Source organism: Brachyistius frenatus, unplaced genomic scaffold, assembly GCF_029030835.1.
Source record: "Brachyistius frenatus isolate BFR_SWC_R1_liver_20210118 unplaced genomic scaffold, ASM2903083v1 Contig_29, whole genome shotgun sequence".
Classification (NCBI taxonomy): Eukaryota; Metazoa; Chordata; class Actinopteri; family Embiotocidae; genus Brachyistius; species Brachyistius frenatus.
The window spans coordinates 4,265,588-4,285,327 of NW_027210628.1; the positions used below are offsets into that span (position 1 = coordinate 4,265,588).

Consider the following 19,740-nt stretch of genomic DNA (forward strand, 5'->3'; position numbering starts at 1 on the left):
TCCAGACACCGTGAGACACCGAGACAGTTCAACATGCCTGTCTTCAGCCCTACTGTTCCGAGACAACCTCCGAGACATTTCCTTTTGCCGTGTGCCAAGAAGCTGTTTGGTTTCAATCTTGATCCATAACCACACCGGACGTTGTCAGGTTCGGGGCTCATAATCTGCAGCAAGATCTGTTCGGGGTTTTGAAACCCTGCGGAGCTAATGGACTAACTGCCATTTCTAATCAACGCAGGAATTGATTTCCGAGCCTTCATGGGCAGCAACGGTCAGGATAGATGTCTCCAGCAGGTTTGATCGTCCGAGACATTAGTACAGTCACATCACTTTCATGAGATGAAGAGTGAGATGCAACACAATGGAAACAACTCGGTAAAGTAGATGATTGGTCTGTCATTTCTTACTTTTGTAAATTTTGTTATGAGACTGATGAGGGAAAATTCTTCCACTGCTTTTGCTTTAACTGAAGATAGAGTCTAATCTTAGAATTTTTTTGAAGGTTACATAAGTTATTTTCTCTGTGCGTTTCAAATAAATACAAACACAATTTAGTTTGAACTGAATTTCAGGACAAAGTGGCGGCTCCACGGCTTCAATCACGGCGTGTGATTGAGGCCGTCTGCTTCGAGCGCCTCTCGCTCACCTTCTTGTGGCTCTTGAGGACAGACGGAGTGACAAAGGCCTTCTCGCACAGGTCGCACTTGTACTTCTTGTGGCCGTCGTGCACCACCTGGATGTGGACGTTGAGCGTGTCCTTCCTCTTGAAGGTGGCGTCGCACTGGTCACACTTGAATGTCCTCTCACCTGCAGAGCACACGGGAACGTTTGTGAGAGCCATTTCCAGTGGGGCTATTGTTGGGCTTTGTAAACACACAGTCATCACGCACAGCAAGAGGGGACCCAATTTCACCGGGGCGATTGTGTGGGAAGAAAACCACAAAGAGAGGGTGTTTCATTGCACCAGACAACTCCAAACAATGCTCTTTAGAACTGTCTGGTCCAGCTTTATTTTTTTTATTTTCTATAAAAGTCCTCTTTTATTGTAGCTGAAAGGGAAACAGTAAAACAAACTGCTCTGCCATATGTTTGGTCCGAATGTCAAAAGGCTGTTTTTTTTTTTTTTTTATGTGTAAAAAAACATGCCCTACTTTATTAATTCCACAGAACAGCTTTAAAACTAGACAGTCCGCAATCAGACGTCGGGTTACAATCTCAGCTGTTGCCTGATGTTTTCCTTCACGCCTCTGCTCTCTGCCTCCACACAACAGCCTCTATTGTTGGAGAGTAGATGTTTCCATTATATGGAGATCATTCAATTTCCACAGAGTAGCACAGATTGGAGGGAGCGAGTGGTTACAAGCTTGTGCTCTTTCTCCTATTACTGAGGCGGATGATGGTCAGCTCAATAAAAAGGAACAACAGCAGAAGCTGAGCTTCACTGTGTTTTTAATCAGACCCAAACATTCACTGGGTAATAATGAATGTCAACGACACCCTCACATAAAAATTCCATTAATACACAGAGCGGGGCCTCAGTCTGACATTAAACTACTCGTAATACTACACAAACAGTAATTTAAACACACACAGGATTATTTTCAGCGTCTTAAAAACAACCGACACATAAATGTGCTGAGCCTCGTACAAGAACCACATCGACCGGTTTGTGTTTAAGCTGCACTTACGTCGCAACTTGTCCCATTCAATAGTTTTCTCATATTTAGAATTTAGAAAGTCGTGCACACAAAAGTATTAAAACACTGACAGTGAGAATTATGACGTGAGTGGATTTAAAATTTAAATGTGCCAGCAAAAATCAACAAAGATAATTACAGGAAATTTCATTCAAAACAATTTTTCTGACCCTAATAATATTAACCTGACGGGTAACTTTTTTTTTTGGCACACTTGACCCAGCAGTTCAGCAATCGTGAGCACAATTGTGAGTCACTTTCTCAGCTGCCTGAGGGTCGACACGCAGGTCACTTTCCAGGGATTATCGTCATTGTAACATCTGACAGTGAAACATCATGGACTGTATAATATTCTTCAGTGTTACACCATTCCCTCTTTATTTCTGTCACTGCACAGCGCTGCTCTAATGACACGTCTTTGGCCAGCGGAAGAATATTTTCCACTTGTTTCAGGTATTCAAACTGACACGGTGACATATAACTTTTCATCTGTTGATTCCAACAGCAAGACCAGAAACTCTGCAGTGTAAAATTATTATTTTTACGGCTTTTTTACTGGTTTTGTGCATGATATTTGCACATAAATAGAACAGGACTGGTAGCTTTATACAGAAATTTCAATTCCAACCATGAAAAGGTGGTTTTCATCAAATTCCAACCAGCAACGTGTTGAATCCCACCTGCATCTGAGCAAACACACCGCCCAGAAAAAAGTCCAAAGTTTAGTATAAGTGTATGACAATGACGCCTGTTGAGTTTCATCTGAAAATGCTACGACAGCTGTGCTTCATTTTCTCACTGTGGGCCAAGTGCTGCTTTAGTTTTAACCCATGAAGACAGACAAATTTATTCAATGTCACTCTTCTTCTTTCACCTACAGTACAGTGAAATCACACACTCGATCCTCCAGCCCTACATACTCCCCAGAACTTGATACATAATACAAGTCATGGTATTAAGTTGCCTGCCGCCTGAGACAGCAGCAGGAAATGCCTTGAGCTTTACAATCTCTTTGTTATCTGGCTCAGTTAGAGGACCAACGCTGCATCCTGCCAAGGCTCTACTGCAGCTCAACTGTCCAGGGAGAAGGTTTTCTGTCAGACGAGACCAGACAATCAGAAAACTGATGTCTTAGCAGGGAGACATCTGATGGGGTCACAGCATCTGGTGCTAATGGAAATAGCCACAGGGGTAAGGATGAGATGACAGCTAATAAAAAATATAGGACTATCAGCAATGAAACTCGCTAGGCTGGTTTTAAAGGTTACCCTTCTAGATCATTTCATCTAAGTACAGGGACACAATGCTTTACACCAAGGAACTGGGTTTACTTTGTTGTTGCACTTTATGTACAAATTATTAGAATAACACTTTTGTTTTATCAAATTTCTTCCACATCAGAGAAGCTTAGAAGCTCTGGAATTGAGACGACATAAATTTTAAGAGATGTGCCACATTCTTCATCTTACAAGTGAACATTTAAATTCAAAGCAACTGCACACATCATTTCTCCTTTAAGTACAGTCAGGAGCTTTGCAGCTACAGCTTTACTTGGTCTGGTATGACCAGTAGCACATGGAGGCTAATGGAGGCTAATGCTGGCAAAACATGGCTTAATTTTAAGCACGATTGCATGATTGTGTGTGTGTACCATCATGTTTAGCTTAAACATTATAGCGTTGTAAACCATTAATGCTCGCATTCATAGTTGAGTCAGTTTGTGCAGTGACCTCTGGCAGCGACAGATCCCCTTGTTACTGCAGACTGCAGATGTAACACTAAGATCACAGTCAATTTTAACCTTAAATCTACACTCATATGATTGGTCGAAAAGGGAGGAGACACCTGATTGGATACAAATATTTCCCTGTTGAAACAGATGCATTTGTGAATAGAGTAAGAGCAAAGAAGTTAACAAATGACAAGCAGTTTGTAAATACAACTAAATATGTTTTTGATGAAAACTCCAAATACATATATCTGTGGATTTCTGTTACATATATTTAAAACTAGAAATACATTTAAAATGCTGACTTTTCCATACTTTTATATTTCCTATTGTATTTGTGGATTATTTTTACATTTATATACAACGATAAATATTTTTGTGTGCAATTAGGTTTTTGTCACGTGTGGTTATAAACCACATGTGACAAATACAAGTAATGGAGGCAGGCTATTAGTTTCATTTCATTTTCATTCCATAGCACCTGACACTTTTTTCCATTCATCCCAAACTGTATTTATTTATTTATTTTTATTTAATTTTATTTGTTTTGTTTTTGTGTATATAGTCTCTGTGTGTGTTCCTCTTATTTTTTTTCTATAATAATTATTTTGTATCTATCTTATTTCTTATATCGTATATGTATTTGTAAAGTTTTTCATATTAGGTGCACCTTTTAGTTTTTTCTGTGCTGCTGTGACGACCGAATTTCCCCACTGTGGGATTAATAAAGAAAAAAATATATATATTTTACGGTTTACTAATAACCTTTATGTACCAAAATGACATCATTAAATTCCATTTTGGACGATAAAATCATAAAAAAAATAATAATTTCTTCATTATGTTCTGAGAACAAGTTTCCATATTGAACAACATATACACCAATATGTCGAGATCAGTGGCCAATAAAATCAGACAACTGATAAATCAATAGATCTAAATTGACAGCGGTCAAATTTCATTTCTTTTTCTCGTACGTTTCCTCAAAGTGTCAGCCTCTCAGATAGATTTACAAAATACACAATATGTGAGTAGAAAACACCAACAATCAACAGAACAACATTAGCGAAACCTTAGCAACAAAGGCTAAAGAGTGGATGGTTGTTTGTGGGCATATGAAAATCAAGGTAACATTGCAAACGAGGTGTTCAGAGCATTTTTACAAGTTAACCTCAAGTTGTATATGCTAACATTTTAACAATATATAAATGACAGAAAATCACAAGTCCATACTTACTATTGTGGATGAGTAGGTGGCGCTGTAGAGAGAAGGGGGTTCGAAACAGCGCTTTACACTCCTCACACTGAAAAGGTCTTTCCTCCGAGTGCGTCTGTAGAGAGAAGCGAGCAGCGTGTTTGTAAAGTGCGAGTCGAGAGGCCTCCTTCCTCACAGCGTGGACGTCGAGGACGCTTCTTAAATTAATGTGAGAGGATCATGTGCGAGGCTCCGTGGCCAATTTGGTTTGTTGACTTGATGAAGACAAGCAGCTTGAGGGGCTTTGATTTCAAAGTGCTTCTGTTTTTCTGCCGCCCTCCTCCTCCACCTGTCTGTCCGCCAGCCTATCTATCTGAGTGACACCTCAATCCCAAAAGTAAACATGGGGAACACGGGGCAGGGAGTGCCAGAGACCCCACAGATAACAGCCACCAACGAGACCCTGATGGATTACAGCCTCACTAATAATTCTAGCTTTGAAGTAACTCTGCCTTTCAAATAAAATCTGTTGGAATAATCAGCTGGATATTGTGCTATAAAGAAATTAATAACTATACCTACCTAATTACAGTAAAAAAAATTTTTTTTTTTAAAGTAATGGATTATTTCCTCACCTTCTTGTGATTCTTGTAGACGTTGCGGTGAGCAAACTCTTTCCCACACAGCTTACATTTGTAGGGTTTGTCCTCGCTGTGGATGATCTTATGAGCCGTCACCTGGTCCAAACGCTTGAAGGACCGACTGCAGATCTCACAGGTGTACGGTCGCTTCTCTGTTCAGTGACACATTAACACAGATTCTTTCAGGTAAACGGAGATGTTACACAAAGTAAATAACTCACCTGTTTACTGCAGCTTTTTCTTACCTGAGTGTGTGATCATGTGGCGCTTCAGCTGATTGGTGGAGATGAACTTTTTGTCACAGGCGTGACATTCAAATATTTCATGTACCTTCAACACAAGAGCAAAAAAAAAAAGAGTTTAAGTTTTGGTCTTGCTGGTCATTTTTAAAGACTCAGGGTGAAGGGCCCGTAAAGTTCAAGAATCACGGCCTGCGATGGTCAGCTGAAGCAAAATCTTGTCCGTTTTCATTAAACTGATGTCTACAGACAGAAAAGCAATTAAAATGATGAAAAGTTTCAATCCCTGTTCTGCTTCAGAGCATAGTTCCAATAATTGCACATTCAATAGTTCCCCAGTGAACAGCTACAAAAGCATATGCTAATGCCACAAGGCTCCTCTTGTCACGGCTGCTCCTGCAAAAGCTTGTTCAGCTAAATGATGACAATGGCAGTTTTAATCTGCTTTGGAGCTAAATTGTCATTATGGAAAGTTTGATTGCTCTTCTGCAAGAATAATACTTAACGCCCCAATGGTTTTGATGGAATCTATAAGGACACGGCAGAAATCTGACATATTATTAATAACACTTAGTGTTTCTGAACATCTTCATTGGATGTTTTTACTGGAAAAAGTCATTTATCAAAACCTGATGTGATGCTGACCTAAATTTATAGAATGACATTCTGCCTTTCTGATCTGTATTTTCCAACAAGAGTGTGTGATTAGACAACACTTCTATTATCATGAGCCATATAACAGTAAAAAGTGGCACACAGACACATTAGGAGGCCTCAGAGGAATATCACATACTCCTATTTTAAACCACCCCAGAGATCTGAAACTGGAGAGCACTGACTCGGAGTCAGGGGAAGTAGGTTAGAAGATTCTCTGCAGGGCTCAGACACAACTTCCAGGTGACTTTAAATGTTTCCAAGTGGCCTGATGATGAATAAGCTGACAGCGATAAATTAATGTCTGCTGATTAATCTGGATGATACATGTTGACAGCACAAAATTAAATTACCAGCTGAGATAATTGATGAAGGAATGGTGGTTAATGAATGATAACCAAAATTTTTTTTAAAAATGTAGGGAACTGGTGTACTAATCTAACGCCATAGTATGCTTGAAAGTGAAGTCATGACCTGAAGGTTAAAACAGCTGAAAGTACACTAAATTATCGCCGCACACAAGGAATCAGCAGGACCAAACAAAAAGCAGCAAGAATGGAGAGACCCTTGATTCGGTGCTATATATTAAATGCATTTGATATGGATCATAGAGAGTGTCTAATCAACACATTTTTATGTTTACATAAAGAAACACAGTTTGGTCAACGGAAAGTATTGAAGCAGCTTTAAATTGTTGACAGTAGTAAAGACCACGTTTCTGTCTCTGGACTTTTCTAAACCAGTTACATACTGATTGGATGCCCGTGTGAGAAACATGGCTTCCCTTTCATTCATTTGAATGGCGCACGGACACCGAGGGCCCCAACGCAGGGGGGTCCAGGAAAACAGTGCAGAGTCGTCCGGCCAAAAACAAGCTCATCACCAGAGCAATGCTTTAAGTTGGAAAATCAGATACAGTCCTGGTGGTTTGAGGAATGATCCCTTTATGTTTCTATTGAAACTGACCTGAACAAGACACGATGTGTCATGTTTCTGAGAAACATATATTTACACAGATTTATTGTGTAAATATGCAGAGACTGACTGAGCGAATGTTAATGCGAACGGGGTTTCCAGACTGTAATCACAGCGGATCACAGCAATCTGACGGAGCCCCGCTTGTGATAATGTACTAAATATAGTCATTTAGACACATGAAATATTAGCATCTACATTTAGGCTCCCTGTTTCTAATGACTGAAGGAGCACATCCGCCAATCAAAGTTAAACAAGGGTCAACTCTGACCTGTGAACCTGCCAGACGCACCTGAGGATCGCAGCCCTCGAGCTTCAGTATGATGGGAACTGAAGCGAGCTGTTGCAAAGCGTAATGCAGCCTTTCCTTTGAGACACAAACGGCCTCTTTCTACTGTTTGCCCCATGATCATCATAGCACAAGTTGTATCACCAATCATGCATGTCAGCTACATTAATAATAATAATTTAATGCAATTAAATTAATAGCATGTAATTGCAGTGAAATCAAATCTTTAAATGGAAGAATGTGGCCTGCAAAGAACCACCTAATCATAAGTGCCTATAACATCTAAAGTATGAACTGAAAATAGGAGGATACACAAAGTATAAAAACACATTTATATCTGAATGGAAACATTTTAACAGCCGTGTTCAAATCTGTAATCCATCAATAAGAGCGAGAGAGAATCCTGACGCCGAGGTTAAAACCTTATAGTCTGCCAATAGAGCCTCTTAAATTTCACAAGACCTGTGGGATGAGCTCGTGAAAAACAATCCTTCCCTCTGCTCAGTGTCACCCGGAATAAAATTGCAACAACTTGATCATAAAGAGGGAATGAGTGAACTCAGCAGCATGAGAAGCAAATGTGAGATTAAGAGGTTAGACTGGGTTGTAGAGAAGACAGTGGAGTGGGATGGATACCACTGTACAGAAAGAGACAGCACCAAAGACCCATCACTGTAAAAATGGATCATGCAAAACTAAGTAAGTTGAGAAAATCCTCTCAGATCCAATGCAAAGTATCTGGTTGGGATGAACTGAGCTGTTTGGAAGTTACAGAGTCTCACCTTTCTGTGTTCCTGCAGATTCAGAGAGGAGGAGCATTTCCTGTTGCATATGGTGCATGTGAGTTTCCGTCGTGAACTCCCTAAAAAAATAAAAGCATTACAAATCTCCATCTACAGAACTGATAACATCAAGCAAGAACTTCATGACACATCATTACACATTAAAGGGAAAACACCAAACTCTTAATCATAGGTCAGTGATCCCAACGTTTTGGGCCCAGTGACACCCTCCCTTTATCCCCCTCTGAATTACATGACCCACATCTGTTGCGTCTGATCCACTTCCCCCTTCGCCCACACTATCTCACACACTCACACACCCAATGTCCTGACCACATTGGGGAAAAGAAAAAAAAACCCATAAAGGCTCAGATCTGAGCTCCATCAGCCTCTCAGATGAATGTCTTAATTTCGGGTTGATACTTGATTCACATGTAAGACTATAAGAGATTCCCGCTGCCCTACATCCCATCATAAATAGCTATGGAAGTCCAATTATCTGAAAGCGCCAGCCGCCCCAGAACACACAGGTCAGCAATTATGGAGCGCAAGTAATTAGAGATGTGTCTCAACATCGCAGAGATCTGAACTGATCGAGGTCATCAACTGTTAATGCAGATCCTTGAGAGCTGAGGCTGCTAATGGACAATTATCGTCATTCCATCTTGGGGAGAAATAGCTATGCATGTGAATGCATGTGTGCAACAGCGAGAAAGGGAACAACATCACAGAGAAACAGAAGGAAAGAAAGAGACGCCAACCTGTGTGAACATTTCCTTTGTGCTTCTTCAGAGCGTCCTTGCTCTTGAATCTTTTGCCGCAGCTCTCTGCTTTACATATAAACCTGGCATCTCCTTTACAGGCTTCCTTATGCTGTTCAAAACTGTGCACACCGGAGGAAGAAACAGCATTACCACTTACAGAATAATAGATATTTATTAAATACTACGACCCTGTGCCTTAAGGAACGAATTCCCTGTGTGATTGTACATTTTTCTGTGTGCATGTTTGGACAATGTGTTACCTGGACTCTGAGCTGAATGTGTTGTGGCAGAGGGAGCACTGGTGAGCTTTAGAGTCAGCTGATGGATCCAGTGACTCAGAACAATGCAAAACACTGTGGAAGGATGCAAAAAACAAAAACAAATTAGGTGGCAAATAGGACGTGAATCACATAAGGTTGAGAAAATAAATTGTCCAGAACAAAAATACAACATAAATTTATTTGAATTCTTCTTATTTACTTATTTTAACTTATCGTGAGATTATTAACCAATTTTGTACAGAAAAAAAAATGTATAGTTACATGAGAAGATACACCTTTTGAGGTCTATATACAACTACATCTTAGAGCAAGTTATCTCAGTTTAGCATTAATACTTGAAAAAGGGGAAAACAGTGAGTAAAATAAATTCCTACAATCACCATTAAAAGTCCCCTAATTAATACATTTGATCTTCTTTCTTTAATTGTACAAAAACTAAATGTTAAAACTGCTGCGTCTGTTTTTATGGGGGTTTATGTGCAGGACTATCTCTTGGCTGTGCACAGTGACACCACTTCTCAACGGTTCTGTGTTATCTGAGAAAATCTGAATGTTAAATAAAGCTACAGTACAGCTGGTTAAGTGATGGAGCAGTAAACCCACTGGCGCTGCAGAGCCTGTTTGATGGGGAACTTCTTGCCACAGTTCCTGCATTTGAACTCCTTCTCCTCCGTGCTGGGCCTCTGGTGCAGACTCTGGAGGTGGGCGGCCAGGATCTCCTCACTGGGAAAGCTGCTCTCACACAGCAAGCAGGGGTGGTCCTCCTTCTTTATTACCAGCTCTGTGGAGATGTGGTACACACACAATGAACAGGGTAAATCAAACTGCAGAAATCCAAGACGTAAATATACCCAGTGAGTTTTCTTTCATGTGTATCATAAATTGATTTGCTATGCTCGAGAATATTTAAAATAAAAACAAATAAGGAAATTAAATAGTACCCATTTCTACAAGATGCTTGGCGTCTTTACTGTTCTCCTCTTCATCTTTAATGACTTCTTCCTCTTCCTCCTCCTCCTCCTCCATATCACTGTCCAGATAGCCAATGAGGAGCTCCGTGTCCGTCTCTATGTCATCCACAGCCAGGTAGAAGATGTTCTCTCCATCCTAACAAACAAAAACACGCTTATTGTTGAGTAATCACACAATAATAACAATGACAGAACATGGCTCGACATATCTGAGAGGAGCGTAAAGACAAAACACTCTCATTGGTTGCTAAATCAGTTTTATCTTTTTATGGTAATGCACACTGAGTAACTATTGAGGCCTGGTGAGGGCTGAACTCATTACACCCAGACAGCAGTCTGTTAAGGGCTGATTGAGGCCACAGGTCAAAGGCTCAAACCCTCAGAAATGTTGTCATTAACTCCCCTGTTCTTAAAGGTCACGTTAATAAAATCAAACCGTCATTTTGTTTTAACTATGGGATTCGAAATATACATAAATACTGATTAAGAAGAGGAAAGCCGCGCAATAAATGTCATTGTTGATGAAACACAGAGATTTAACACACACGCATGACCTTTAAACGACCAATCACTTCGGGCGTTCGAGTATTAATGGCAGGAACTTGGCCCCAAGACCTGAAATGTTCATCTTCTCTTCCTTCCACTTCTATTTTTCTTCCACCCTGAGAGAACAACGTAGGTTTTAGCTTTCACACAGAAGTGCAGGAGGTGAAATTACCCAGATCCAGTGTGCTGTTCACAAGTGTGTATGAGTGTGTGTTTCTTTGCTTTAAGAGTTTGTGTTTTGAAAATTCTTCAGATTATTAGGTAGTCATGGGCCTGGCTACTGTTGTTGACACTTTATTTGTCAATATAATCTTGAAAAAAAAAATCTTGGGTCTTTTGGAATTAACAAATTGAGGAAAGAAATTTGGTGGCTATTCACAAAAATATTCCCTCTACAAAATCCTGATAAATTTATGAATCCTAAAAAAAAAAGACAAAAAGAGAGAACCGAATCAAATATGTTTCTCTACTCCTCCAATTCTACATCCAATTTACACCCATTTTTAATAGTTTATAAAAGGCGTCTGGCTACAAAGTGATATATCCTTTGACATGCAATTTTATTGAATGCATTTTAACTGGAAAACAAAAGCAGGGACACAAAAACACAAAAAATATAATGTGTCACTGACTCACTGACACCATTGGTCCAACGAATGCTTTGATTTCAAATTAAAAGCTCTCTCGCTGTTAGAAATGCTGATGTTATGTATGTTGATGACTTAGCTTCGTTTTGAGCGTCACAAGCTTAAGCAGAGTTCAGTGAGTGTTGAGTTGCAAAACATTGCTGAATTTGTAAAAATGAACAAACTAGTTCTGCGTTACCAATACTAAATGTAACTAACTAACTCCACTGCACTCAGCTTGTTTATAGGTGGGATATTTCTCGAGTAGATTACTGATTGTTTAGGTAGATAATGGAACGTGACATCAAAAGTAGATTTTCTTTCAAAAAGCCCCTAAAACAAAATCTGATGAATCTCACATCCTGTGGTTTTTGTTGTCTTTGAACTTTTGATAGTTACTGTGTATATGTGACAATTTAATCTTTGTTTTTAGTGAAGGTTACTATGCAGTCATTTTTTTACTCATATTCTGAGTCTTGGTTATTTATTTATATTTTCAGTTTTACTGATACAGTGTTCAGTTTTGTTTGTTCGTTGTTTTCGTGTGGACCCCAGGAAGACGAGTGACCATTTTGTGGAAGCAAATGGCGAACCAAAATTTGTAGACTGAATGCTATACACACTGTGTTTACTTAAACTCACAAGGTCATTTGGGAAGTTTTACAGAACAAACACAATGAAAAATTGTTTGTTTTCCTGACTTACACTTCTAGGGGGAAAAAATGTTTGGGAGGTCTTTCAGGCTAAAAAAAATAAACGTCTTTATTTTCTGAATTTAGAATTTAAAGAATTTTACTAATGCCTGTCAAATGCTCTGCCCGTAGTCAAAAGCTGTATCTCTTTGAGGTCTCTCTATTTGTCTGTCCTAACAGATGCCTGTAATATTTATCATTTTCTTTCTTGTATGTAAGTCTGAGGGATTCATTGTCCACTGAGTAGAAATGTACCTGAATGGCTGCCAAGTTCTTCTGCTCCTGTGAAGGCGCCTGATGGACAAACCGCAGCCAGTTGGCATGGCGAGGATTACTCGCATCCAGAATATACAGCACGTCTCCTTTACTGCCACGGACCTGAGAAAAAAAACAAAAAAACAGCAACTGCATGAGTCGTCAGAAGTGTACAACTGATTCTTCTTCTTCTCTCGTTGCTTTGATGGTTTGTGTTGTGTACATCGGAGTGTGTTGGCCGAACAGACACGTACTAGCGTGCACAGCTGTGTATTTCACAATGTGGCAGCTACAGATAAATACATCACAGCGTTTATTTTGGTGTTTATCATCAGTGGCTCCTCCACAACGTGAGATGAAAGTCAGTTTAAATTGACCAATACACTCAATTGATCTGCAACATAAACAAAAACAAAGAACATGTTTGAACAGACCTCCTGTGTCATGTGATAAAGGATGTGTTTGGTACTGATACAAGTTCCAATGAGACTATTTACTGTGTTTACTCTCCTATTTATAGTTACTATTTTGATAAAAGTTCATAAGTGCTTTAAGACTCATTTTACGGTACAACATTGCTTGTAACTGGTTTCTGATTGTAGACGTTGTTAATGTTCATGCATCATCTGTTGTACCTGTTCACGTTGGAGTTTGTTTTAACCACCTTCTCCAGTGAGTTAGTTTAGTACAGTGGTTTCCAACCTCGAGTCGGGGTCAGATGCCTCACAGGATAAATCTAGAGGGTCCTGAGATTATTAATGAGCAAGAGAGGAAGTCTAATCAAAGTCTCCCTGCATTTCATACTTCATTTTCTGGACTTTAATATGTGATCCTTTTTTGAGGCGGTTAAATTGTGGTTAGATTGATCACTTCAGGGTTCAAACAGCAATTTAAATGAAAGCATGAGAGAATTTAAGAGGGGAAATGTCTCTTTGGAGGAACTGCTAACAACTCAGATATCTGAAACCCAACAACTACACACTGATTTTTTTTTTTTTTTTAAAGAGGTCACAAATGTTGTAAAACACTGACTTCATCTTGGACTGTGTATTTTATAATCTCATCAAAAACAAATTGTGTAAGGTCTTAATCTGAAAAGTATCTTGTAACTACAGCTGTCAGGTATAGAAATGTAGTGGACTTAACATTTCCCTTTTAAATGTAGTGGACTAGAGGCAGATGTACTTAGTACTGATTAAAATATCACTTCACATGTTTGATGCAGCTTTTACAGGTGTGATGTTGCACTGCTATAAGGAAAACTCTCAACTAAAGGCTATTTAAAGTCATATTTTGCCTTGTGTCATATTGTGCCTGCCAAGCTGACTCGAAAATCAACATTGCTATGTATTTTAATGTGTGCCTTGAAATGTGTAAACATAATGTGCGCAATCACCTCCCACATCAGCCTGGTGTCCGAGCTTTCATCCAGCTCGCTAGGCAGCTTTTTCTCACCTGCAAAAGGGCCAAACTTTTCCCCCTTTAAAACAAACACAGGGATCACTTGTCAAACAGGATGGCTTTATAAAACACAGTGGCAGCCAATATGAATTCAAACATAATAACAAAGTCAAAGATGTGATTTCTACACTTGTAATAAATGTCTGTTGTTTAATGTGACACATCTGGACACATCTGGACATTGTTCCTTCTGACCTTCCAGGGGGCGTGGTCAAAGATGTGTTCTACATGGAGTATATTCATGTTCATCCTCAGCTTGTTTTTATCACACATTTACACGACAATGACGTAACATCACTCCTGACACACAAAACCACTCATCCTCTGTAACATTCCGCAGCCTCACGCGCTTTCTCGACATGTCTGACAACATTGCGTGGAAAAGTGTACAATTGTGTAAAAACGGCGTGAAAAATGCTTTCTAACGTTAATGAAGCTCCACGAGACCTCCGCCGCGCGACCCTTCTGTGCCGACATGATCACTTGAAGTGAGCTCCGAGAAACAACTGGAGTTACTGTAGCTACGTGGCACTTCACGTCAGAGGAGCCATGGGGCTGAGCTGAGATTTTGACAGCGACTATAAGGAACAAGGCGAACAAAAAAAAAACAAAAAAAAATGCAACTACAACGCTGAGTCTTTAAAAAAAGAAAAACACAACACAAAACGCTTCCTGCGTGTAACCTCGGTTACAAAGTTGCCCCAGTCAGAAACAACAAACCTTTTTGACTCGCCTCGCCGTGTAAAGACCGATTCCATCCTGGACCTTTGACGATTTCAGAGAAAATCTGTCAGGCACGTACATACCCAACATTGTCATCACTCGGAAATGTTTCCTTCAGTGACAATTAGTTGGCTATAAGATATGTCGGCGTAAGTGAAAAAGCATTGTCGGTTCTAATTTAAAACAGATAGTTTCTTCGTGAAGCGGTCCAGGTTGAACTTCTGCTGCTCCTGCTGCGAGAAAGCAAAGCGGCGTCCTGATTGGTCCAAAGTTTGTAACCAGAAGCTACCTTTGCTGTCGTGCACACACACGCTGCAGCTGCACCAGCCTGCTCAGGAGGAGGATGGTTGTCCTGTAGGTAAAACACAATCACTTTTACTTGTCGAGGATTCAGATCTTAAACATTACTTAAAAAACGCCATAGTGCAAGTCCTGCCTTCATAGATTTACCATTAGCAGCATGTAGCTACTTAAAATCTCAACAATGAAAGTACTTCTAGATGACGAAATCGCAGTCTTACTTTATATCAGTAGATTATTGTTCATAATGTATGCAATAGGGTGAATTTTAAAATGTTCTGAAATTGTAGCTCACTGAGGTGGAGAAACATACTGTTAATCTACCGTATCATATTTTTTAACATAAAAAGTACAGTAACATAAAAATGTCCCTCTGAGGGATTAATAAAGTATCTATCTATCTATCTATCTATCTATCTATCTATCTATCTATCTATCTATCTATCTATCTATCTATCTATCTATCTATCTATCTATCTATCTATCTATCTATCTATCTATCTATCTATCTTTTTATGTAAAATCGTATTTGTCAAATTAACTTCAGTCAGATTATCGTTGAGGGGTAAAGACATACAATATTTTGCACCTAAAATGAGTGGAGTAGAAAAATAAAGCAACAGAAAATGGAAAGTAATGTGCAAGTACCTCTGAATTGTACTTTACCAGGTTACAATACTTGAGTAAATGCACCTAGTTGCATTACACTACTAAGTTTTCCCTATATACTGTGTACACAAACACTGTATCTTATAGTCGTCTTTAGATTTGTTTTCGTGGGTGGAAATGATTCTGTGAAATTGTTATCTTCACCCATTCAATGCAGTAGTCATTGTGTGACAAACTGGTTTGAATTGGTTAAACATGGCGAAATTAAACACTGACTGTCCACTTCAGTAATATTGAAATTACTAAATAATATTTGGGAAAGTTATTCCCATTGAGTCCTATGAGAATACGTGTTGCTGTAAGATTTCCATTGCAGAAGCTCTCATGCAGCTCTGTGTAGAGTGTATAAAATGGTAGGCCAGATTGATTATCATTGCAGATACTGACCCATTACTAGCTGCAAGTTATTACACAGGAAATTGTTGCACTACACTACACGCATGCATTTCAGATAAGTCAGGAAAAACACTCAGCATCAATTTCCTCATTCATCATTAACCTCAAAACCTCAAAACAATGTGATGTTCTGTGTGTTTTGGCTTGAATTCATCTGCTTTATAATTCAGAAGCCACACTGTATCAACAAGCAGCAGACCAGAGGTCTGACAGACCCTTTCAGCCTGAAACGGTCCTCTCAGCAGGCCAGAAACCACAATTTACCAACAATCAGAGGCTGCTGGGCCAGATGGATCTTCTGGCCTGAAGCAGCAACCACGTGAAACAAACCCTGCCAGATGATACATAAACCGTGACTTGCAAAAAAAAAAAAAAAGGAAGTAGATGGCATCATTCCAGTAATGATAATTGTCACATGACTATTAGCTTGTTGATTTTTTTTGTTAATACTTTCACGATGGTAGTAAAATTAAAAAAATGTCAATATTTTACAGTCTCAAACTCTTCAAATCTAAATCAAAGGCTTCCCAACGATAAAGCAACCGCTGAGAGTTGAAAGGCATGAAGACGGATGCAGAGGCTGCTGTTTCTGCTTAACAGTTGGGTGACATTTTTTTGCCAAAATTTGCAGAACGAATAGGTCAGTAATGTTTTGTCCTATTTGCTAATGTCTGTGTAGCTAATCCCACCTCGCTGTCTGGAGCTGATGTTTTGCAGTAGAGACTGTAGCAACAGGTTGTTCACCTACAACCGATTCAACATTAGTTACATTGCTTGCTGTGTCATTGTTCACTTTAATGGTGCCTTTATGAGCAACATGGAGTTGTGAAAGTTTGGACCTTTCAAGTGGGAAATACAGTTGAACCCCGGTTGAGCTCAGAGGATCCCACAAGGGGAGTGTTAGCTTTTTGAGAGCTCCGACTAGGTTTGACATCACATGACACGGCAGCACTGGTGGTGAAAGGAAGGAGAAATAGCCCGTCTTGGTATGCCTAGTTTGCCAACTGTGTTAAACAGCAGTTCATGAAAACGTGTAGAAATGTAGAGTACAAATAATATTGACATCCTGAGCTACATTTCATCCCCATGTTGGTTTATATGGATGGTGACAGGATTTTTTTTTTGTGTCACTTTTTTGTATTCTGATAGCAGAAATATAAAACACATTTTCTGGGGGCTTCTATATTGTCTATTTGTGAAGTGGCAAATGGGATATTTCCCAATTTCCAGCTCAATAAGTCACGGTATTCATCTGTACACCATTTCGAAGGGTTTTATGGCAATGAAGACCTAAAGAACCCGAGTTTCTATTATTATTTGGATTAATGCATATTTTGAAATGCTATGCTTGGTATTGTTCCCCTCCTTAGCTACAAACCTACGGTCTAGTCTTCGGGCACAGTAGTTTTGTGAAAACAATTTAAACAACTGACTCATGTTTTATTCCGTTTTGTTTTGGATGCTGTGTTTGTGTGCTTGCTTGTGAGAAAGAGATGTGATGACGTTTTATATTATAATGTTTACTTTGCTTCAGCTAGGAGAAAGAGACACCAACTTTTACGCTGGAAGGCTGAAAAATCTTTCTCTCTCAGGTGTTACTCTTGGCAATATGTTTCCTTGAATTTGAGAGGTCCAGCTTCGACATGTTTGGCTGTTGAGTTCAAATATCAACAATATTACAAAAGCATTGCTGAGTCCACCTTTAAATAGTATTTAGTCTCTTTAATTTATAGCTTGTCTTTTCAATATAAAATTGACATGTTGAGAATTTTATTTCTAACGGGTAAACATGGACATATTTTTATATTAGTTATTATATTAGTGTGTTATTCAAGTAGTTTAACTGCACAACTTGAGAAATGCTAATTTGTAAAAAACTACATATTCATTTAAAAAAAAGGAACATTATTGAATTTTTATTTTTATATCAGAAGGTTCCAAGAGTCCAAATGAGATTGTCTTGAAAGAGAAAACATGACATTTAAAATTAAAAGCGTATAAAGTAATGCCAGATGACTTCTGTTTTTTTGAGGTGACTTTCTGTTTACTCCAAACACTCAGCAGTGGATGTGGTTTCACAACAACCACAACTTATGAATATTCTGGTGTAAAAATGCTGAAACTATCAGGCCACAAACAGACCTCACATCATGTCCATTATATTATTTTTATCTCCACTCACCTTGATTTGTTGACTTTCACCCTGCAGAGAGATTAGCATCATCTCTAATCACTGACTGTGTATATTCTGTTTTTGTACACCTCTTTAGCAAACGTCTGACCCCTTTAATCAGCGGTGTGTCAGTGTTCTACGGGTTTTGTTTACTGTGTTTATAGCTCGTGTTTATGCCAATGGCTTCCTGTTGTGTTATGGCTCTATGCCCAACTGCTGCGTGATTGGTCCAAACGACGAGCGTTGGTTGACAATTAGACTGCATCATGATGTACATGTTTACATCAGAGTCAACGAGCTGGTGGGCTCGAGTGTCCCAAATGCTGTTTTTAAAGGGTTTACGGTTCAAAATGGAGGTAAACATGTCCGTCAATGGGGATTTTTTTTTCTCACTGTTGTAGTTGAGATGTTGTCATCGGTGGCCTGGAGTCATATTCCTGGTGTGTTTTTTAGGGAGTTAAGCCACAGGAGAGGGTTACACTTGGGTGACAGGCCTGATTACTGCACTGAGAGGGTCTTTGTGTGTATCTGCCGCACCCACGTCCTTCTTGGTCCATTCCTGCCCCGCATGACCTCTCTGTCAGTGCCTTGGCCTGTCGGGGCAGAGCGATTAAATGTCATGACCCCTTTTTTCCTGTGCCCTCCGAGGACCCTCCGACCCATTAACTTTCACTCAGATTTCCGGGTTATCCCCACCAGCTCTGATCTCCGACACCTGCATAAAAGACACACAGAAACACACACTGAGGTCTTCTCTTAAAGCAGGGAACCCATCACAATACTAGCCAAGCTCTGACAGATTATTGCTCACAGCTTCAGTTTTCTTTACTCTTATTATAGTCTGGAAACCTTGGTAACACCAGGCTATTACAGGAAAATATAATCATCCAAATTTAGTCATTTTAAAATCATGGAGACTCTTTGCTGGTCTGTCCAAATAATTCACGTTCTCTGGTGTTGTTGAGACCTGGGTTGAGTTTAGATAAATTTGGAACATCACATGACCGGAACAATCCTTTGTTTGAGCTGGAAACTGAGAAAGTTAGCTTTTTGATAGAAAATATTTTGATTTGGATCAAATTCAAACAACACTAAGAGTCTACAGACATGCTAGCAGCTCTGAAATGCTTTACTTGGTTACAGTAGTGATTGGAGCTGAACGCTAACATCAGTAAACCTCATGATTATGATTCTAGCTGTTGATAATGTTTTTATGATGATGGAAATATTCACCATCTCAATTTAGCATGTTAGAGTGCCAATTAGTTGCTAATTAGAACAAACTGAGGGTTGCGTCCTGAGGGTAGCATGAATGTCTGAATCAAAACCCAGGACAAACGCTCTATAATGGAGATAATTTGCACAAAACTACAAATGTGAACTTTATGGTGTCAGCAAGATCAAACCTAGTAAGATTCCTCCTCTGGGCACCATCACAGACTTTACATGCTTTTATAATCCATCCGATGATCCAGTCTGGATTTCAGTATTGGACCAAACAATCAACTTGGCCTTGCATACACAAAGTCAAAGCAAAACCAGCAGACATGATGCAACAATCAGGACTTAAAAATCTGACATGATTTTTTGAACCAAACAAAGACATTTGGATGATCATCCCCACAGGACCAAGACTTTCAACCCGAACCCACTGGGTCCTGGAACTGAACTGCCAGTTGAGT

General features: G+C 39.4%; 1 protein-coding gene across 2 annotated transcripts in view; it reads right to left on the reverse strand.

Annotated features, from left to right (window-relative positions):
• The window catches only part of prdm5 (PR domain containing 5), a 35,018-nt gene extending 20,306 nt beyond the window's left edge, over positions 1–14,712 (reverse strand). For both annotated transcript variants that reach the window (XM_069699291.1, XM_069699289.1), the window contains exons 1-12: positions 14,518–14,712; positions 13,733–13,816; positions 12,337–12,459; positions 10,188–10,353; positions 9,850–10,027; positions 9,226–9,318; positions 8,963–9,084; positions 8,202–8,281; positions 5,508–5,592; positions 5,257–5,414; positions 4,664–4,757; positions 647–807 (exon numbers count right to left, since the gene is read on the reverse strand). In XM_069699291.1, the coding sequence (XP_069555392.1) occupies positions 647–807; positions 4,664–4,757; positions 5,257–5,414; positions 5,508–5,592; positions 8,202–8,281; positions 8,963–9,084; positions 9,226–9,318; positions 9,850–10,027; positions 10,188–10,353; positions 12,337–12,459; positions 13,733–13,816; positions 14,518–14,616 (1,443 nt within the window). In that variant the 5' untranslated portion in view covers positions 14,617–14,712. The remainder of the gene's footprint in view (positions 1–646; positions 808–4,663; positions 4,758–5,256; positions 5,415–5,507; positions 5,593–8,201; positions 8,282–8,962; positions 9,085–9,225; positions 9,319–9,849; positions 10,028–10,187; positions 10,354–12,336; positions 12,460–13,732; positions 13,817–14,517) is intronic.
• Between the last annotated feature and the right edge of the window lie 5,028 nt (positions 14,713–19,740).